This window comes from Atractosteus spatula, chromosome 12, assembly GCF_055471065.1.
Source record: "Atractosteus spatula isolate fAtrSpa1 chromosome 12, fAtrSpa1.hap1, whole genome shotgun sequence".
Taxonomy (NCBI): domain Eukaryota; kingdom Metazoa; phylum Chordata; class Actinopteri; order Semionotiformes; family Lepisosteidae; genus Atractosteus; species Atractosteus spatula.
The window spans coordinates 30,330,909-30,353,493 of NC_142717.1; the positions used below are offsets into that span (position 1 = coordinate 30,330,909).

The 22,585-nt window shown below is 42.3% G+C and overlaps 1 protein-coding gene across 5 annotated transcripts in view; it reads left to right on the forward strand.

The window, feature by feature from the left end:
• Nucleotides 1–22,585, forward strand: part of kif13a (kinesin family member 13A) — a 98,146-nt gene that overhangs the window by 51,220 nt on the left and 24,341 nt on the right. For all 5 annotated transcript variants that reach the window (XM_088929219.1, XM_088929215.1, XM_088929217.1 and 2 more), the window contains 12 exons: nt 2,006–2,118; nt 3,823–3,934; nt 5,033–5,245; nt 6,435–6,545; nt 6,912–7,046; nt 10,847–10,977; nt 13,633–13,719; nt 14,890–15,065; nt 17,177–17,387; nt 18,772–18,934; nt 20,127–20,270; nt 20,485–20,634. In XM_088929219.1, the coding sequence (XP_088785345.1) occupies nt 2,006–2,118; nt 3,823–3,934; nt 5,033–5,245; nt 6,435–6,545; nt 6,912–7,046; nt 10,847–10,977; nt 13,633–13,719; nt 14,890–15,065; nt 17,177–17,387; nt 18,772–18,934; nt 20,127–20,270; nt 20,485–20,634 (1,746 nt within the window). The remainder of the gene's footprint in view (nt 1–2,005; nt 2,119–3,822; nt 3,935–5,032; nt 5,246–6,434; nt 6,546–6,911; nt 7,047–10,846; nt 10,978–13,632; nt 13,720–14,889; nt 15,066–17,176; nt 17,388–18,771; nt 18,935–20,126; nt 20,271–20,484; nt 20,635–22,585) is intronic.

Sequence of the window (22,585 nt, forward strand, 5' to 3'; positions counted from 1 at the left end):
GTACCAGGGGAAAAGTGATGAAATCGCTGCCTACATATTTCCTTGAAAGTTAGTTTTTATACTGTAGTACCCGCAAGTGGAGTCTTGAAAGAAAAGAAAGATCTATTTAATAACCTCTCTCTGGGTGTTTTTTTTTAAACGAATGCTCGCCGTACAAGCAGCATATTGGTGAATCCTGCTTTAAGATATTTATTTACTGTTTCGAATGGGTTATGAATTTCAAAGGCTCAATTTTGAGCACAGAACTGTAATTGTTTATTTGGTCATAGAAGGTAGCAAAGCTGCTGAAACCTATCAGCCCATGATAGACGTGCCAGATGTTGGAACCTCCAAACACTGAACATTAGCAATTCAGTCAGCAGAGCTCAGCTGTAAGTAAGTGTTAGTGTTAGAAATAACCTTAATGGCATTGTGGATGACCTCTTTGCCCCAGTTGAGATCTTAATAACAGCAGGATACACAGCAGTGCTTGCATTCTCCAGGGAACTGTTTTGGTTCTCGCCCATGAGCATTTGGGTTATCCCAGGTCTCTTTAAGGTGCTTGAACATTGCTCAAGATTACCAGCAGTGCTGCCCTGAAGATCCGTCCAGCTTTCATACAAATCTGATTAGAGCTGATTAGACATACAGTAGATTCAACACTGGGACTCTGAAACCAATCAAGAGCTCATGCAATGCAAACACCAGAGATGCCTGTCACGCAGGATTTTCTCCCCTCTTCCTTGAGCCATCATCAGGCAACATTGTTTCATTCCATCTTTCAGGAGAGTTCTGTGTCAGTGTGGTCAATTCAAAGAAGCAGAGTGGCAAGACTGATGGCGTGCTGCTGTTTCACAATACTGCAAGTCCAGCATTGCTAAAGCCTTGCATTGCTGCGTTGCTTATCAGAGTGACTTGAGCTGTTCGTTTTGTGATCTGGGAGCCAGGAGGCATGAACATGATGACTGACTAGAGGAGCAGTCTGAAACTTTCTGATGTGGATGGTTCGAAGGAGGAAGATGGAATGAAGCCATAGGATGAATTCACAGGGCAGATACGTGATATAAAAGGAGACATGCCTAGAAGGATTTTAACTGTATTGTTCTATGAGCCTGAGCCCCTTGTAGATATTGTTAATATCATGAAATCTGCTTGTTTTTGAAAATTTCTATAATAAGCACATTTAAAAAGACCGATTCTAGTTCTAATTCTAATTCCAAACTGAAATCAATTGTGACAGTGTGTAGTGGTAGGCGCCCCAGCGAGCACCGGTAAAAAGTCACAGCCCTGTGTGAGGGGACGGAACCACCGGTGTGAGGCCAGCAGGGACCAAAAAAAATACAAAAAGAGTGGGGTTAAATTAAAAGGAAAAAAGAAAGAGCACCACTGTGCTGCGTTACCTCCAGACTGGACTTACCCTAGCAGGGCACGTAAGATAAAAACAAAACAAGAACTGAGTGCATAACAAAAATGTGTGTGTATGCCTGCCCCAGTGAAAGTGTGTGATGGGACAGGCAAAAAGAAAAATGAAAAGAAAAAGAAAACCTTACGCGGTTGCAGTCGCCTCCAGGACTGTCAGTGTAAACTCTTCCCCTTCCGGGGATGGCCCTGCTCGTCCTGTCGGAGGGTGTCCAGTGTGCTTTTATAGGACCCACCCAGCTGGGGCTTAGATCAGCTGGAAGCCAAGACAGCTGGGACTACAAAGGCGAGGCGTCGCCCTACGACCAGGGCTCCGCCTCCACACTGGACACGCCCCCGCGTAAAGCCACACGATTGACAGATGTCTTGGTGTTGGGTCTGAAGAATTGGAAGCAAAGCACTATTGCTGACGTGGGTCACAACATACTCTCAGCCAGAATTTAGTTAGATCATCTGATTGCTGTATGCTGTATGCTGACTGTGCGATATCTGCTCACTTAGTGTGTGCTGTCTTGACCACATGATCTCTGTGCTGACTGTGTGCGCTCTGTTCGCATTGTGTGCACTCTGTGCTGACTACAGTATGTGTGCTCTGTGCTTTGTGCAGAACTCTGGAGAAAAGGTGAGCAAAGTCAGCCTGGTGGACTTGGCTGGGAGTGAAAGAGTATCCAAGACCGGAGCAGCTGGAGAAAGACTGAAGGAAGGAAGCAATATAAACAAGTGAGCACAGCTGGTTGCTATACATGCAGCATAGGGTGTGTGACATTCTTGGAGGCCTGTCAGAGTGGCTGAATTTGATTTTCTGTCTTCTAATAAAAAAAGAGGAAAAGATTGTCATTCTTATTTTTTTAGTATCTTGACATCCAACTGGTGTCTGGAAGGCACAGATTCATGATTAGAACCTGGAACTAGGGCTGCTTCTATCCTTAAATCCTTGTATACGTGGATTTTGGTGGCTATACTCAAGATTCAGTTCGTCACAGACTAATGCCTGAACAGCACAATCCAAATGAGCATCATCATTTATAACGCATTGTAATGTATGGATTGACAGTGAAAGAAAAGGTTTCATTGACATTGTGGACAATATATTTTTAATTGTGAGAATTAACATAGAAAGGACAATAGAATCACATATTATGTCATAACACAGAACTGAGACCATTCAAAATTGTGGTTTATTATAACAGTCTAGACTTCTGAAGATACACGTTGAGAATATCAGTGTTGAGATCTCTAGTCTGGAATGTGCCCAAATAGTGTAGCAATGCCAGCAGTCACCTTTAAAGCATGCCCCAAACCAGGTAGATGACAGGGTTCTGGGCAATGTGAACACACTCTTCTTGGAGGGTGTCATGGTGTACCTCATCCGAGCGGTAGGCATGTCCCCAGATGTGGGCAAAAAGGCTCAAGCCAAATGATTGGGATGCCAGTCAGGGTCAGGTTTACTTACTGATGCAGGCAGAATACACAAATGACAACTCCATCAAGCAGGAAAATGCCAGAAAGATAGAGTTTAGATAACCTCTAACCAAGTACTTCTTGAACTTGTGCCAGAGGTTCAGTAAGCAGCAATATCAGCTCATCTTCAGTGCCAAGACAGGACTGAGATCTAAGACTACCTAAGACGTACAGTATATAACTTAAATACATAGATATCCTGATAGTAAGCATCCCTATTAACTGGTGAAAAATAAATATACATTCCTATCTCCATATTTAGTGGTCTGATTGATGGTTCATGCATATATGTTCCTGCAGTGCTGCTCAAGAAAATATAGTGTCCATGATTGTTAATGAGCGTAATGTATGAAGATGGTTCTCATCCTACTGGAAATTGGCATCTGTAGTAGCAACTGGTGCTTAGACTGCCCTCTGGCACCATCAAAGATATTTGGTAGTTGAGAGTTGCCTGCCTACAATATAACACTGGGGCCAGTCAAGTGATCTGCCAGACTAACACAACAGTCTACGTGACCTTTTGCTCATTTTAACCCTCTCAAGTCCTTGGCCATGAGATAGCTTGTGATCCATCAATATCAGGCAACTACTGTATTTCAATTTTGGAGACCACAGAGATGCATAATACCAGTTACTCAACACTGCACAGCACGTGTGGGTTCAGTGACTTTGCTAGGCCAGAGATTCCTGTCAATTCCCATGAGTGTCAATGTGTGTTGTGTGATGCAGGAGTCTTGTGGGATTTTTGAGGAACAGGGCTCAGTCTGAAAGATAACCTTTGGCAGTGTGAGACGCTGGTTTGTTTTCTCTCTGTTGTCGCTCCCAGTCAGTTTTGTTGTGCCTTTTTGGAAGAAATAATAACTTTGTTCAGCCACCCATCTGCCAGTCAACAGTGAAATTCTTTGCTCTCAGGTTGTCCTTTGTTTTGCATGTCAGTGGTGCTAGTGACCTCTCTGTTTCCAGGTCTCTCACCACTCTGGGATGTGTCATCTCCGCATTAGCAGACCAATCGGCAGGGAAAGGGAAGAACAAGTTTGTGCCTTACAGAGACTCTGTACTCACCTGGCTCCTGAAGGTGGGTCTCCTCTTCATTTCATTTAAACCGTCTGCACTGGTTATTCCATTAGACTCTCTGTAGACACAGAGAGTAAGATCTAATGGAATAACCAGTACAGACTCTGAATGAGCACTCTGAATGTTTGCTTTAATGTTTTTGCCATGCTGGCTGTTGTGGGAGAAACAAATCTGTTGAGATATTGCAGAAAATATTGAGAAGAGAAAAAAAAAACATTGCAAGCTCCAGTCTCAAACTTGCATAGTTGCCAATCACATTTACTCTCATCTGGCTTAGGAAACAAGTATGAGAACATATTTTGATAACTTATATATTTATACTGTATTTAACATGAAGGAAATCATTTCTATACACAGTAAGAAAACAATTGCTAAGACCAGGGTAGTTGACCCATGAGAGCTCTCCAATTTCCTTTACACAATCATTCCAATCACTACATCGAGTTAAATTTCAGAAGAATATTAAGTTTTGATAATGAGCCTAAACAACATAGGCAATTTAATTCCAGGTGTTGCAGTTTCTTTTAGCACATTTCCATACTTGTCCACCCTTCCTGCTGGATTGACTTTAAAATAACAGAGGGCCACTTGCTGTTTTCTGTGCTGAACAGTTCAGTTCATGTAGTTTGTCCGTACTAGATATGCCTGTTAACACTTGAGTGAGACTTATTTTTTAAAAAAAATCTTAATCAAACAAGTAAATGCAGTAGCGAGAGGAGTTCCATTCATTGCACTTATCATAGAGGTTTAGTTTTTAAGATTTAGTGGTAGTGTTAGCTTTAGTAAACCTAAAATGCTAAAAATAAAACAAGAAAATCTTGCAATTGATCATCCTTTTTAGGCATTTTACTTTGGTAAGTCAATATTTCTAGCAAAGACAAGGGGTTGTGTGCCAGTACTAATTGGCTCAGGAGCAAGGCAAAGTATCCACAGTTCTTTACTCTTGTGACAACATCCGTGAAGAAGATCTCTCGATAAAGTAAGACTCCTGTGAGGGTACCTGTCCGCTTTAATGGAGGGAAAGAAATGGATAAAGCCAAATGGATACGCAGACACAGCCTCTCCTCGTTTACAGATGTGCACTTTGTGTCTTCCCCAGGACAACTTGGGGGGGAACAGCAAGACGGCCATGATAGCGACCGTGAGCCCTGCTGCAGACAACTACGAGGAGACGCTCTCCACCCTGCGGTACGCGGACCGGGCGAAGAGGATTGTTAACCATGCCATAGTGAACGAGGACCCCAACGCCAGGATCATCAGAGAGCTCCGGGAAGAGGTGGAGAAACTAAGGGAGCAGCTGTCACAGGCCGAGGTGAGGGAAGGAAGAGTGCCAAGAGCTCCTTTACATCCTTTACAAGACCACCTGCAAAATAGTGAGAATTTCACGTCGAGATTCTAATCGAGAATACTTAGTCCGAGTTAAGCTGGTCGGTGAAAAGTATGGAGATTGGTGTATGCAGCTGGTCATTGAAAAAGATTTTCAGATGGAACTAACAGAACTTGAGATCTAGTGTATTAGTATGTAGTAGTAGTTTTTCTCTTGCCCATCTGACCGTCACGGTTCCATGCTGGCTCGTGCCCTCTGCCGCGAACCCGGGTCTCCGGCGTAACGCAACAGGGAACCAGCCGAGTGAGCTAAAGGAGACCTCCCCCAGCCCATGCGGCTGAGGTCCCTGCTACAGGCAGGGAGGGCGATGACGTCACCGTGTCCAACTAGCTCCGCTACACCCATTTGGGTTTCTGATCTGCGTCTCTGTCTCTTTCACTTCTGTCAGGACATGACTGGCTGAGCAGGTGAGGCATCAAGAACGAGTATCGTTTTTTCTGAGGCAGCTAGGCCTGTCTGGGGGTAATGGTTGATACTCAAGATAGCAGAGTGCATCTATCCCTCCATGGCCAGTGAGTCTTGTAAGGGTCCTGCCAGCTCACAAACAAGACACAGGGCTGTGGAGAAAAGGAGCCATTTTAAATAGCCAATCAAAGCAAGCCAGCATGTCTCTGGGACATGGGAGGAAACCACAGAAACACAGAGTTTGAAAATGCAGACTCTATATAGATGCTGGAGGCTAGAAACAAGTCCAGAAGTCGTGAGGTAGTAGTGCTGTTAAGCCATCATTCAACTTGGAACAGAAGACATTAGCACTGCTCTCTAGCGAGGAAAACACAAGTCATTGTTCAGTGATAAAAATATTAACTTTGAATGAAGGGGAAATCAAGCCACAAGCTCTCTCCAGGTAAAGAGAAAATAGAAAGGAGCATGATTTTCCATTAAATGTGCCTAAAAGCCGAACCTTTGTGATAAAGAAACACCTGGTAAAATTAATTATACAGGACATTCAGAATATTGTCTAACAGCTACAGATCTCTTGTGTGAGCAACCTGATTGCCCATTTATTTGAAATGTTTTTCAAGTTATGCTGTTATGTTATTTTCATAATATGCTGGGCCTAAGGAGCTTTGAAGGATAGTCTTTTCATAAAATACAACCCTCTTGCCTCCAGTCTATGAAGGCCCCAGAACTAAAAGAGAAGCTGGAGGAGTCAGAGAAGCTCATCAAAGAAATGACTGTGACCTGGGAGGAGAAGCTTCGAAAGACAGAGGAAATTGCACAGGTACTACCGTCTAATTGCAAATTCATTTCGCAAGGGAAAATAAAAACATGAGCACTTAGTATACTACAATAGCAGCCAAGAAAAAACTCAAATCCTTCACCACGAACAATTTTAAGATTCTTTGAAAAAGGCATAGGAAAAAAAAAATCACTTTCGGTTTCCTATATGTTAAGAACGTGTCACTTTTTGGTAAGTATCTGACAAAAAGTTATTCAGAATTGAAACAATCTTTTCCTTGCTGCTCCTTTTAGTGGCTTTGTTTGTAACTGGTGCCTTTCAGCTCTGAGAATGGGTGGCAATGCCAAAAATTTCAGTGGCTTGAGACTAATGACCGATGGATACTGTGGGTAATGTTTTTTTGTGCAGGAGAGACAAAAACAGCTGGAGAGCATGGGCATTTCCCTGGAGTCATCAGGGATCAAGGTCGGAGAGGATAAGTGTTTTCTGGTCAACCTGAACGCTGATCCTGCCCTGAATGAGCTGCTGGTTTATTATTTAAAGGTAAAGAACGTTTTATTTTCACTGGTATTAAATGACTCACCACCAGCACTTAATTTCAGGCAGCTGTTTTCCACTGTCGTTAAATGTTTTTTGTACTCTACCGGTCCAAATAGTGACAAAAAAACTGAACAATGGCGTTTGTAGTTTATAATGTAGAGTGTTAATAAAAACAAATTTGACCTCAGCCTCACACGATCAGTGCCCATCAACAGTAAAAGTAATCACCTTGTAGTAAACGGAATGCTGGACAAGGCAGGATGAAGTAATGGTTGACACGGTACAGTTCCTTTTATGGGTTATTATACTGTATGGTTTTTTGTTTTGATAAGCTCATGTTTGATAACTGTCTGCTGTATAACTGTCTGTCTGCATTACATTTGCAAGTGGGTGAAATTTGGCTGGAATAATGTGATTAGCACATCTTAAATCTCGGCTCGTCTGGAGTTGGCAGTCAAGTTGGCATTCGTCCTATGGGCATGCTTGTGTAATGGTTTTTTTCTCTGAGAACCCTATTCATGTGGCATTTCTCACTGCTTGCTTTTTATTTTTGCAGTCTCATCTGTCTTTTTTGTGTTAGGCATCTGAGTGCGATATGGGAAGAGCCCTTGTACAGGCCTTTGAGACCAAATGTCCCACATTATGTGAGCTATCTTTACACGTACAGTACAGCAGTACAGAGTTCTGTCACTCATTGAGCTTTTGTGAATAAAGACATTAATTGCATCAACGATATCTGGAAATTCGTTTTGGGAGAAGAAAGTGTATTGGCCAAATTTGACATTCTGGCGTGTTTTCAGGTTCCCGAGTGACAGAACCAGTACAGGTAACTGTTCTGAATTCAGATTGTGCCCCTGTGATCTGCACGTCACTAGTTTTAGCTTGGACTTTAGCATTAACTAGCTGAACCTCTCCAAAATCGTGACCTCTGTGGCTTGCCAGTTGTCTGTGATCCAGGGCCATCATTGGTCCATTCTTCCTCTGGTGCCTTAAATGTTCTTGTTGTTGCTTTGGGCAGTAGGAAACAGAAGTGGGCACGCAATGCCAGAGCCTGTCCTTGGATATGGTTGACTGGGGTGATGCAGAGCAGCCAGGGTGGGCACACACTGCCTGCTTCAGCTGTCGAGCTCTTTTCCCTTGGTGTGAAAATGTGGCGTGAACAAAGGAAAGCTGGTTTTGATGCATGTGCATCATGTCGTTCTAAATCCGTGGCATTTTTTGGGAATTTGTACACAACGAGTTTACAGTGTTTGCAGCTTCAGCTAGTATACGGCCAATATTGAGTGCAAACCCGAAAGACACTGTCGGACCCTGGGTGGGAGAGTGGAGGAGACAAGTGTAAAGGTCCGCCACCATCAGGTGAGCGATACCAGGAGCACCTTGTTTAAAAACCTTGTTTAGTCAAAATTAAAACTAAGGATGCGTTCTTGTTTGACTACAAACTCAAAACTCATGAATTGTTTTTGCAGTGGTTATGACGTTACATTTACCATAAACATTGTAAGCAAAGGACTTTATTGCAGGAAAGTGCAGCTTGTGGCTTTCACACACACATCAAATGGATCATCAACTGTATTTTCCCTTTTATGATTTCCTTTCCTCATGTGGTCTTAATGATGTAGTTGAAAACAAATTGTGACTTCAGCTCTCTAAATCTCGACTGTTTTAAAGTATTTGGCTTTAAATTGCAACAGCAGCCTCTGTAGACCTGTACAAGAAATTTTAGCCTTTTGAACTTCAGTAAAAATTAAACAAAAATAAAGTATTCTTTTAGGTGCCTGGGCATATTATACTGTATCTTTATATATACAGAATATCAGCCGAGTGTATATGTGCTTCAAAGACCTAACACAAGAATTGGGATTGAGAACTGATTCGTACAAATATTAGACAGTTGTGGGCTAAGCCTGTCATTGACAGGTCTGCCAGGAGTCTTAAAATAGCAGGCTTAAGACTTAATATTGTTGAGAATTAAGAAGATTCAAAGACTTTTCCAGTATATTCCTTAACACATGGTATTTATTTAACAGCATTTATGAAAACGGGGATAGACAAATGCTAATTTAAGAGAAAAAAGGATGTGAGCCTTTGTGTGATTTTCAATCCCCAATTTCACAGTCTTAGTAACGTACAACCTAATGTAGAAATGTGTGTACAGCTATGGGCATCACATGAAAAAAAAAAAGAACGTTGCTGCCCTGGAGAAGATTTGAAGACGAGCCGCTAGAATAATTTATGATCTGGAAGGTCACGCGCACTTTAGTCTTGAACAGAGAAGTATGTGAGGGAGGATTTGAGTCAGTTGGCGTGGTGGAACTGGTGGAAAGAAAACGGCGCAAGCAGATTAACAAGGAAGCACTTCTTTATGTTAAGAGCCTTTGGTGACTGGAAGAAAGTTCACAGTCATATGACCACTCCCCGGGATCTTCTAGATCGAAGAACTGATTGAAGTGCTTGGAGTGTTTGTTAGAAAAATCACACTATTTGCAACCAGATGAGTGTGATGGGCTCTGCAGCCTCTTCTTGTTTGTAGCCATTCTTTTGTTCTCGTGAAGGAGACTTTTAACAATCAGTACTTTTTAAACTTAAACTAATATAAGAACTGTTAGAGCAAAATTCCCCAACTTCCATGGTGTTTGAGGGCTTCTTCTGTATTCTGAACCTGAAGGTTGAATGTAAACTAGAAGCAAAATCTTTTGGAGGCTGACATTAGGAAAGAATAGGTTTTTCATGCAACGGTCAGAATTAGGTAACTGCCAAACACAGCCCACACATTTTGTAGCACATTGCTTTGTCAGGAGTACCAAAAAATGAATGGAATGTGTTCGCTTTTTGCTGAAAAAGGTTAGCAGCTACATTCCGTCTACATCCTCAAGATAAAAAAAATTAGAATGCAGGTTATTGTGATCAGTGACCTTCCTTTCTTATCTTGCTCACAAAAACATGCTTAAGTCTACGTAGTGGCCAGTCTTTTTTTGCTACAGAGTAAAAAGCCTTATCTGCCTGGGCATATTATACTGTATCTTTAAAATATCAGCCGAGTATTTTATCCAAAGAGGCTGACAGAATGTATTTTAAAAAGATTTGCACACTACAGATTGCACAATGCACTCTTGCTCTAGGCTGACAGCTGAAAATGACCAACGAAAATCTGTACATTGTGAACTGTCCAAGTGAAGAGATGCCTGTAAAATATCCTGTGTGTATGCCTCTTCAGAAGTATTCTTTCATGTGAACTGTAAGGGCCTCCGCAATCCTTCTGTTTCTTCAGTTGCTGTGTGAGCAGCACAGCTCTGTGGGTCTTCTCAGACAGCTTGCCTTTGACGATTGTGTGCCTCTGCTCTTTAACTGGGGAAGCTATCTGTGGTCCTGCCTGTGCGCTGTAAATGCTGTCAAGATAATTGCTTGCTATGATATCTTTCCAAAAGTGATAACGTGAACAGTAGATTTAATCCAGGAGTCCTTGAAAATGAGCACTGAAAGAAAATACTGGCAGTAGTGTTTTTCTCTTCTTGAATTCAGCCTGACAATCCTTCCTGATTTAGCCTGACAATTCTGATTTGTAAAGGCTGAGAGTGCTGATCATTAGCTAAATTCCACGATAACGAATTTTCACAATCATGAATGACAAAATATAAAAATATGATTTTAACAATTATTCAGTACTTCCTTAGTTTTCATGTGCATTTATTTACCATTACCTTTTTTTTAAAGTACAAATTGTTATTAACATTATTTCCACAGTAATATAGGATTTGTACTGAGCAGCTTTTGTGTTGATTTGTTGGTTGTTTTCTGTCCAGGAATACACCAGAGTGGGAGCTGACACATCTCAGGATATCCAGTTATTTGGGATCGGAATTCAGCCAGAACACTCTGTTATACAGATCGCAGCGGATGGAGACGTGACTCTCACCCCAATTGAAAATGCCAGGTATTTTGTCTCCTTTGAATTGACCTGTCTGTTGTCTCAGATTTTGTGTCCACCTCTATCCCTTACTTTACAGGATAATAACTGAAACTTTGTCTCTACCCTCTAGATTTTCATTAAATCCCCTTTGGTTATATGGAGTGTGCTAAATGGGTTTGCTTCATCCTTGAAGGAGCTTCTCACTCTTTCAGATGAGGATTTTGCTTATGGAAAGGGTCACAAATGAGAAGGGACTTCTTCTGAAACTATGTGGTTATTTTTAACAACTCTTGTTCCCAGAAGACAATACCATCATAATTATCTTATTAGTAAAAAATGTAATGTGCTGTGACCTCAAACATTGCAGTTTATTTTGTGTAGATAAGCAAAAGTAATTTAAACAAGCAGTAAATCACAATTTACAATATTAAATGTAAATGCAATAGTAACAATAATAATAAATACATATATTAATTGTCACTACTACATTATTAACCTTAGGGGACAGTTTTCCAGGTATTATAAAATACACAAAATGGAAATAAGAAACTTCCTTCTAGTGTTTAACTCCCTCTGAAGTATACATTTCTGCTAATTTCTTGGATTTATCAGCAGAAAAACACTGTAGTGTATGTGGATTTTGGAACATTATATAACATTTCTGAAATTGTATTTAACATGCATTCAAGCATTGTTTAATGACACTTATATGAAGTTAAAAAAAAACGTTGGCCTGGAGGATCAGTGTGTCTGGAGCAGGAGAGTCCAGTCCTGGTCCTGGAGGATCAGTGTTTCTGGAGCAGGAGAGTCCAGTCCTGGTCCTGGAGGATTAGTGTGCCTAGAGCAGGAGAGTCCAGTCCTGGTCCTGGAGGATCAGTGTGTCTAGAGCAGGAGAGTCTAGTCCTGGAGGATTAGTGTGTCTGGAGCAGGAGAGTCTAGTCCTGGAGGATTAGTGTGTCTAGAGCAGGAGAGTCCAGTCCTGGTCCTGGAGGATCAATGTGTCTGGGGCAGGAGAGTCCAGTCCTGGTCCTGGAGGATCAGTGTGTCTAGAGCAGGAGAGTCCAGTCCTGGTCTTGGAGGATCAGTGTGTCTGGAGAAGGAGAGTCCAGTCCCGGAGGATCAGTGTGTCTGGAGCAGGAGTCTAGTCCTGGTCCTGGAGGATCAGTGTGTCTAGAACAGGAGAGTCCAGTCCTGGTCCTGGAGGATCAGTGTGTCTAGAACAGGAGAGTTCAGTCCTGGTCCTGGAGGGTCAGTGTGTCTAGAGAAGGAAAGTCCAGTCCTGGTCCTGGAGGGTCAGTGTCTCTAGAGCAGGAGAGTCCAGTCCTGGTCCTGGGGGATCAGTGTGTCTGGAGCAGGAGAGTCTAGTCCTGGAGGATTAGTGTGTCTGGAGCAGGAGAGTCCAGTCCTGGTCCTGGAGGATCAATGTGTCTGGGGCAGGAGAGTCCAGTCCTGGAGGATCAGTGTGTCTAGAGCAGGAGAGTCCAGTCCTGGTCCTGGAGGATTAGTGTGTCTGGAGCAGGAGAGTCCAGTCCTGGTACTGGAGGATCAATGTGTCTGGAGCAGGAGAGTCTAGTCCTGGAGGATCAGTGTGTCTAGAGCAGGAGAGTCCAGTCCTGGTCCTGGAGGATCAATGTGTCTGGGGCAGGAGAGTCCAGCCCTGGAGAGTAATCTCAGAACCATGCTGAGTAATACAGCTCTCTTAGTCCATCTGCATATGACATTCTAGTTCTTGTTCATTTGCTTCTTATTGCTTTAGAGCAGGAAAATCCTATCTGTTGCATGACCAAAGTAACAAACTTCTAACTAATGCATCAGATAATTTAAATATGACTTTCTATATTTAAATGTAAATTCCTAATGATTCCTAATGATGCAAGCACTTTGCTGACCTGTATTATTTTGTCTCTGCACTAATCTAGTTGTTACTTACATTTCTTCTTGTTGTATAATACCACCAAAATGATATTAAGAATGTTTCCCGCGTTCATCAGCCTTATTTGGAATGTACTGTATCTAAGGCCCTGTTTTCTGTAGATTAACCAGGTCTTTATCCATGTGTGCACATTGTCTGGGAATTCGGCAGCTCTCAATTTGTGGATTAGTCTTTCATGCGGTACCTTTAGGCGGTAGCATTGCCACGGTTTAGCTTGATCTACTCAGAAACAGTGTTGGGTCTGGTCAGTATGGATAGAGAAGAAGAGCAGCTTGCTGATGTATGTAGTTTTGGTGAACCAGTAGGTGGAGCTTCTCCCTGGACCAGAATTTGGACCAGGAGCATATACAGCTGTAGGATGCGTTATCTTCCAGATGAGACATTAAGCCAAGGCTGACTGCTTACTTGATCATTAAGATCTCATTGCTCTTTTAAAAAGAGTGCAGGTGTTAAACCTGGAATCTTGGCTAAATCTCACTTTGGGCTAGCCTGTATAGGCCCATCTTAACTCAACTGGAGAAGCAATTACTCACTTGTCTTCCTGATCTGCCCTGTCTTGTGGCTGTCCCTTTCTATTTGTATGGATGAAAAGCAATATGTAGATGTAAGGTTTTTTTAATAATAATATTTATTTTTACAAATCAAACAGGTAAGTTAGGCGCCATATACTGTATCTCTTCTGACTGTATTTTGACTACATCCTAGCAAGAGGCGAAGAACCTGGTTTCCACTTTCTGTGTTAACAGAACCTGTGTGAATGGCACCATGATAGACTCTGAAGTTCACCTGTGGCACGGAGACCGCATCCTCTGGGGCAATAATCACTTCTTCAGGTAACAGGGCTGCAACAACAGCTTGTTGACCTTTGTGTTTGGTTCCAAGCTGTTGAAAGACTGAGAAATGAAATAGAATAGGGAAAGAAATGTGATAGGAATTGCTGAGTTAAGAATATATATATATATATTATGTGTATGACTAACATATTGTATGTTTCTCACATAAAGCCATGTATGTCTTCCCTTCCCAGAGCTGTTAACTCTAAAGTACCATGTGCAATTAATCATAAGAAAGGACAACCTATCACTATTTTATCTGTAAACACAAATTAAAGTTGTAAAGGTTTTATTCATTTGTTTCCAGTCCTGCGACTGAATTGTTACTCTTTATTTTTAGTTTCCTTTTACTCAAAAATATATCTCATATACATTGTCAGTTACACTTCAGAGCTCCTTTTGGATTTTATCACGTTTTTGCAGTGACCGAGCAGTCTAGTCTGGATCGTGTTGTCTCTGTTTAATATTTTAGAAGATCTAAAAACAAGCTGTGACTTTTGTAAAAGAGGTATGCAAGTGAATTTTTGTCAATGTTAAAATGAAGCCATAAATTCCTTCAGGAGATATCTAGAAGTAGACATAATGCAGTAATTTGCTGTGAACAGACTAGGCTGCCTAGTGCTGACAGTTTTTAACAAGCCAGGGGGTTTGGGGTTTTGGCCCTCTAACAGTTTGCTGTACTGGGCATTTTAGTTCATTAATATGTGAAGAACTAAACACATTAGGGCTAGCCCAAATTTAAATCATAACTTTTAAGGAGACAGACGCCCCACTAAAACCACATGGAAGCTGAGCAGTTAAAGAGTGGGGCATCTAGTGGTGAATTCTGGTGGCTCAATAAATGCTACCGTTTCATTTCACAGACAGCTGGAAGTCAGAATTCAAATGTAAGGAGTTATCTTTGAGAAATGGTATTAGCTGAGCACTGATATCAAAAAGATAAAAAAGGAAGAAAAAAAACTTCCAGTGAAGACACTTTCAGTGGTGAAGAACTTAAACTTAAATTTATGCTTTTTCCAGTGGAAAAGACTAGAGATAACTTTGCAGAATGAAAGGCCAATATTTTGCATAGTACATAGATTCAGGCGGTCATTGTTCCCAAAGTAGTGGACCTGAGGAAAGTGCTCCCAGTACTTGTCTCTTCAATCATGTTTGTGCCCCCTGCTGTAGGATCAACCTCCCCAAGAGGAAGAGGAGAGACCGGTTGAAGGAGATTGAGAGAGAGTCCATGAAAGATTCCTTCTCCGATCATGATGTGGAGACAGCCAGTGAAGCCTCTTCCGAGCAGGACTACAACTATGAGTTTGCACAGATGGAAGTCATGATGAAAACCCTGAGCAGCAACGGTAGGGTCGCTTTATTAACAACCCTAAAACCATCTACGTCCGATCACTGACACCCACCATTCACAGTTTTCCAAGGAAAATCTTGATTGCTGCTGTAAATGGTGCTGGTGAACTAGAGGGTGGAAATTTTAATCTGAGGACCAGAATTTCCAAACCAGGGTCCCAGCATGGTGACTGTAGACACTGTGCTGAAGTACCATCCTTCAGACAAGACATTAAACTGAACTTCTGACAGTTTTGTCTTTAAAGATCCCAAGGCAGTGTAAGAAGAGGGGTGTTGGAACCGGTGTTCTGGCTAAATTTCAGTCTGGGCTGAAACAATCTGAACTCGTATCATAATTCAATTGGTGTAACAATTTTCGCTTCTATACCCGATCTGCTGTGCAGTTGGGCTGCTGAAGCACAGGTAACTGTAGTGAGGGAATATCCAAAGTCATTGGCCTGGTTTTACAAGCTTAATATATATTCCCTTTTGCAGCATTGGACTTGAGCCTGTGGCTGGCCCAGCTCAATGTAGTGTATGTAGCGTAGCATTACCTGCCTGACCTTGCTGGCAACATGTTGTCTCTTACAACAGTAGAGGGTTAATCACTCTCTCTGTCTCTCATTGTTAGTGAACTGCCTCTCTGGCCAGAGCATGTGCGGTTTGTGTTTCTGAGACTAGTAATAAGTAATGAGTGTATTTCTTTCAACACAGATTAGGTTTGTCAAACTTGTGGGCTGACTCAGTGGTCTGAATCACAGGCCCTTCAGCAGAGAGCTTGGGTTTGTTTGTGGCTGGCCCGACTCAACTCTGTACAGCCCTACCCTTCTTTATTATTCAGGCTGTGTCCCTGTTGCAGATTGCCTGTAAGCGTCTATCCCTCTGAGCCTCGTTGCTGTAATATGTTTACTTCTGTGTGTTCTGCTAGCTGGCCTATGGCTCGGTTTCTCTTGGATGACTTAGAAATTAAGAGAAGGGTGGGTTCCTTTCTGTGTCTCATTGTAGCTCCACTATCTCTGGGGTATAAATGAAGAGAGTTTCTGCTAAAAATGTGCAGTGCCCCAGCTAGACAGTGTAAGGAGTGTTGCTTGCAGTTCTGTTCTCCACTTTAATAAAAGTAACACTAGAACTGTTCGATTATGATTCTAAGCCTGCCCTGCAGATGAGGTTTCCCAAGTCTTAGTTTACCTAAATTTGTGACAGGACTCTTGCAGTGTGTAACCGGCACATCTGTATGTCTATACAGCAGACTGTTCTAGCTAAGCATGCCGAGTTATTTCCTTGCAATTTCATGTGCTGTGATTATTGTACAGGATAATGCACCTTGGCTTGACCATTATTTCATACAGTAGTTTAACCTGATTGCCTCCATTACCCTATGTGAAGGCTCCTGGCCAATGATGGCGAGGGGAGCAGCTTGAATTAATACCTGCAGTCTCATGGCTGTAGCATGTTGCATTCTGGGAAATGATCAGCTCAGGAAACCTGAAAACGTGGTGATCAAGAACAAAACAACAAAAAACATTTGCTGTCATGTGCTTGGTGAAATAATTCAGAACCTGCACACCAAATTGCAAAGCGCTGTTCTTTAGATTTCAGGCTCGAGTTGTTTAAATCTGCTTTTTTTTTGGGGGGGGTGGCATTAATTTACCATGATGTTCATTTCCAGGTTTGACAAGTGAATCTCTGCACCTGTCCTTCTATGTTGTAATGTCCTGCTTTTCTAAAGTCCAGCCATTAATGCTTTAATCCAAAGAGGAAGCACATTCTTAAAAACCTCAAGTTGAAAGGCTGTTACCATGTTATGCCACTGACGGATGCCTACTGTGACATGCAGTGTCCCTGGTTTGGGTTGTGCTCGTCATTAAGCTCCTTAGTCCTCCTCTTATCTAAATCCTTACTGCCTGTTGTGATCAGGACTGGCTTTTGAAACATTAAAAATCTTCATTTAGATATTTGAATATGCATATTTATAGATTCAGCAGCAGTCGCTAACAACAGACCTCGAACTCCCATGGCTGTGCCAGTTTCATGGGCGTGCCACTGAGTGCTGATCGCTGTACACATCCTTCCGGGTGAAGGCGGACATGTGCTAACGCTCTCTCCCCCCCTCTGCCCCGCGGCGCAGACCCCATGCAGGACGTGGTGCAGGTGCTGGAGAAGCAGTACCTGGAGGAGAAGCGCACGGCCCTGGAGGAGCAGCGGCTGATGTACGAGCGGGAGCTGGAGCAGCTCCGGCAGCAGCTGTCCCCCGAGCGCCAGCGCCGCAGCAGCACGGAACGGCTGGCCTTCGCCACGCCCACCGCGCAGCAGAAAGTCAAGCTGTGGTCAGAGGAGCGGTGAGCCCCCCTCGCGCTCGAGTCCCAGCCAGGCCTCTGGGTGTCCTAGCACTCAGGACCTGGGCGCACGCAGACCGGAGGAGCGCATTGATGAAGCTGGCAGGGAGACGCTGTTGAACATATAGGGGTTCATCCTTTTAAGAAACCTCCCACCATTTCCTTACTCAAAAGAACGATGGGGCACATGGCCGCCTCTGTTCTTACATCTTGCCAATGCAGGGGCCTCTGGAGAGGTCCACAGTGATGCCTTTCTGCATCCTAAAAATCACTGAAGCTGTGGAGGTGGATATTAACCCTTCACGAGCGAGCAGAAACAGCACAAAGAGAAAATTTGAAACTGGCTGTCAATGAAAGTTCTAGAAAAGGTTTGGTTTTGTATCAGAAATGTTGCACCGATTGACATGGATTCAGATCAGAATTTAGACCAGTGCGCGGAGGACAGAGTTATTAATTATTGACTGAAGAAAGTAAAGGGAAAAAAAACATTAGAACTGAAAGGCTACAGACGCTGTGCATTCAGTTCATATTTATTGTTTTATACAGATGAGTGAAATGGAAATGTTTCCTCCTGTGGAACATTTGCAATACTTAACAAAAATCAGTTTCATTCCTTTAAATTTGTCTTTCAAGAACCAATCTGTTGGTAAAATGAATATTGTAAAACTGCTAGGGAGCCTAAGCATAATTTGTTGCTCTGGAAATGGTACTTAGCAGGCTATTCTAAGAAACAGCCACATTGAGAATATATCAGAACTACTCTGAGTTAATAGATTAGGGTTAATAGATGAATCTAAGTTGAATCTACTTTAAAAAATTAGACTTCAAAGACTCTGATTCTGTTCAGACTCTGTTTTATTATCAGTTACAATAGATGAGATAAAGTACTGGTAACAACGAGATAGTTACCAGTAGCATTCATATTGTAGCAATAGCCATTCGAAAACAAATGCCTTAACAATAAAGTTTTTTATTTTTTTTAATTGTCTATGATAAATATACATATATTGTTATTGCTCAGATCAGTGAAATATTGAACATTGGTAGGTCCTGGGGTAGTGCAGTGTTTTGGAAAATCCGCTGTGCCTGAGTTGGAAAATGCCTTTTGGCTTGCAGCATAGTGACAGTTCCCTTGTGAAGAAGCCGCACTCTTGATTACCTCATCTAAGCTGGCTGCCAGTTTCATAACATTGTTAAAACAGGGTCTAATGTCTACCCAAAGAATGTCAAAACAATGGAAATAGTGAAAAATCAAATGGCAGTTTTAGTTAATGTGGTAAAAAAAATGAGAGGATTGGTCCTTATTCCGGCTAAATGTCAAACCTTTTTTTTCCCCGTTTTAATACTCCGTGTAAAAAATAAACTCTCTCCTCTCCTCCCATCCCAGCGATGAGCTCTTTCGGCAGAGCCTGGCCAGGCTGCGTGAGCAGGTGGTCCGAGCCAACGCCCTGGTCCGAGAGGCCAACTTCCTGTCTGAGGAGATGACCAAACTGACTGACTATCAGGTGACCCTGCAGATCCCTGCTGCCAACCTCAGCGCCAACAGGAAGGTAAGACCACAGCCAAGGAGTGTGGCGATCCATCCGTCCGTTTTCCAACCTCCTTATCCAATGCAGGGTCACGGGTGAACCCCAGCTTACGCTGGCAAACAATGGGCAGAAGGAGGGATACATCCTGGATGGGATCCCAGTCCATCGCAGGGCACACACAGGCGTGCACACATTCACACCAGGGCCGGTTTTCACACAAGCCAGCTAGCCTGCCAGCGTGTCTTTGGACTGTGGGAGGAAATCAGAGCTCCTGGTGAAAACCATTCAGAGAGCACCCTGGGTCTGGAACTGAGCCCAGGGCTCTGGCACCCCAGAGGGAGCAATGCTAACCACTGTACCACCATGCCACCCCAAGTCTGACAATCCAAACAGTTAAGATATGCAAGGGAAATTAACATTTTGCTCTAAGTGAAAGTTATGTATATTAATATATAATTATATAACTGTGTAATTTTAACAACATTTTCAGATACAGGGCCAGACATCTGTTAGTGCCTGGATCTCCTGTAGTTGCCTTAGCCCTGTTGGATTATGATGTGCTGACTTTGACTAAACCAATGCTTGTAAATTTTGAGAGCTCACTAATTTAACAGAAAAGCTCTGTGGAATACTGTCAAATTCTAATAGCAGAAGGTGGGTGGTTTTTGTCACTTTCAGGCAGTTGCCGTGACTCCTACAGAAAGCAAAAGAGGAATTTCAATGGCTTGAATTTTTTCCTGGCTTTTCAGTGCAGTTACAGAACATAAAAAGGTTACAAAGAAGAGGAGTCCATTTGTCCTATTTTGCACTATGATTTCTAATATTCATTGGCTTCTACATGGATTTTGTAAAAGGTGGAGGGGGCAGCTATATCAGCATGCAATAGCTGAAAAAGGAAAGCGTAGAAAAGTAGAACCAAGGAAAAAACATTTCAGTTGATGTGCCTCTTCAAGTTCTTCATCTTCATATCTGAAGAGGGTCAACTCAACAGATGAAACATTCTTTTTTTTCTTTATACTTTACAGCTAACAAAAGTAACCTTTCCTTTTTTCAAAAAAAGGTTTATTGGGGCCACAATACTTCGGCCCACGGGACGCATACATTGTTTCAGATGATCCCTTAAAAAATGGCACAGTGAGGTATTTAAGGAGGCAAATCATTTCTATGTGTTTTAATCAGGTCCCTCTTCCTTCCCTGCTCGTCTCTTTAACAGCGAGGAGCGATTGTGAGTGAGCCGGCTATCCAGGTGCGCAGGAAGGGGCGAGGCACTCAAGTGTGGACCATTGAGAAGCTGGAGAACAAGCTGGTGGACATGAGGGACCAGTACCGAGACTGGAAGGAGAAAGCGGAGGAGATAGTAAGTGCATATGGGCCTGCTCCCTACCTCACAGCCTTCCCTCATTCCACAGGCAAGACCATGGCCAGTTTAGAGCATTTCCTCACGTCTCAGAGGAGACGAACACTAGGCGGGGTGGTAATGGGTTAGGAAAGTTGACGGAGCCTTTTTGAAAACCTTTGTAACTGAATTGCGTACGTAACATTAAAAAATGAACTTCTCTCTTTTCTCATAGAGCAGCAAGCAGAACAACAAACGGGGAGACCCCTTCTACGAGGCCCAGGAAAACCACAACCTCATTGGAGTTGCCAATGTATTCCTAGAGTGTCTTTTCCATGATGTCAAGCTGCAATACGCAGTTCCTATTATCAGTCAGCAGGGGGAGGTAAGGAAGACAAAACGCAGCCGATTAAAGCACCACGTTCTTAAGGTAGTGATGCAGGTTTGAGGCCATTAGTGTTGCTGCCTCACTGTTCCTGGGCCTTAGGTTTGATTCTGAACTGGGGCACCTTCCATGTGGAGCCTGCATGTTCCCCTATGCTCCTCCTCCTTCTAAAGAAATGTTGTTAACAGGTCTCTCTAAACTATTCTTGAGGGCTTGTGTGCATATGCCCTGCAGTGGATTTCAATGGAGCGAAACAAACACTTTAACAACACATAAAATAGTGTAAGACAGGAATCTCCTGGGAACTTTAAATTGTTATAGTCGCAATTTCATAAAGTGGACGTTTGTAATATTTATTATTTAACCAAGTGAAATATATATATATAATTTCTAATATATAATAATACTAGACAATGATGCAGACCCAGGCTGGGAATTGCTTGTATTGCTGTATTTTACCATGTGAGTGGATGATAATCCATCTCATTAGTGTATCCCACACATTTTAACTTACTGGTGATGTTTTCTGTTTCTTTTACATCTTCATTGTCATAGTTCTGAGATCCTGATTAGCAGGTAGTTGGGGACACATTCAGTGATGAGTAGAAATAGCTGGAATCTATTGTTTGAAACTGATGCTCTGAAGCAGGTCTTCTTTGACTCTTGAATTTGTTATGCGAAACGCAATCTAAAGGTTCTTATTTTTCACATTTTATACAATTGTACTATGTACCTGTAGAAAACACAGTCCATGTAATTTGTATTTCTTTTTTTCTGCATTTATGTGAAAAGTTTTAACTTGTCTACTACTGTTTCTACTTCATCCACTTCCCAAAGTTGAGTAAGCAAATGTTTGGCGTGGAACTTTCAAAATGGTCATTTTTAATGCGAATGTGTGCAGAGGTCCCAGGGGAGATAGCAACAGAAAAATGGTGGAAACTATGAAGAAAGCAGAAGCTGGGAGTGTTTATTCAATCCCCGCTTTCTAATGCGCATAATAGAATTAGCCTCCTTAATTGGACAGCTCCAAAAGGGTAGGATAAGAATCGAAAGTAGGAGGCACTGTGTGTCTGAAAGACGTTCTTTATGCAACCTCTACAGAGGAGGATGTGAAGGGTACAAATGGTACTGGCTTTGTCTAGGCAGCACTGTGTAGTGAGCCTGTTCAGCGCCGTCGGTATGAGCTCACTGTTGGGAAGCAGGATTGCTGAACATTTGCAAGTGACTGGCACATGCTCTAAATGCTGGGCTTGCATAACCTCATTTCGCCACTGTGACCTTCTCTGACCTGGCCGAGAATTTTCCCAGATTTTCCAACCAAGAAACCATCTGTATTTCAGTTATGAAACTGGAACAGAGGGATATATTGATGCCTTACTTCAGCAGTTGTGCGGTGCAAGGCAGGGGACTCGAGCCAGATTTGATTCGTTTTCTCCTGGCTGTTTGCAGTCCTTTGTACTCTGTAAACTTGTGCAAAGCTGATGTGCTGTAATGAAGAAATTCACAGACTGAAATAATACATCAGTTTTTAATTATTTGTGAGTCAGTTGCAGGGGATGCGTTGTTTTTTTGCATAGCTGTTTGTGTTAAAGACAGGTGATAAAAGCAGTGATATATCGCTGCAGGTGGAGCTGACTATAAAATATAATATTGTTACAAATAGTGGCTAGGAAATTGAGAAACATCGGGAATGACTGAGTGGATTAATCATTAAAAAATCAGAACCAAGTTGTAAACCAAGCATATACTTTACCTGAGCGAATGATATTCTGTAATTAGAGTTTTTTGTTCTCTGGCACAGCTTTGGTGAAAGGAGTAATAATTCAGATGCACTGGGTTAAACAAATATTTATAAATAAAGACGATACACATGCGGAACAACATACAACATAAACATAGTACACACAAGTTACAATTTGTACAAATTTACTTACAAGGTGTTGCAGAGGCC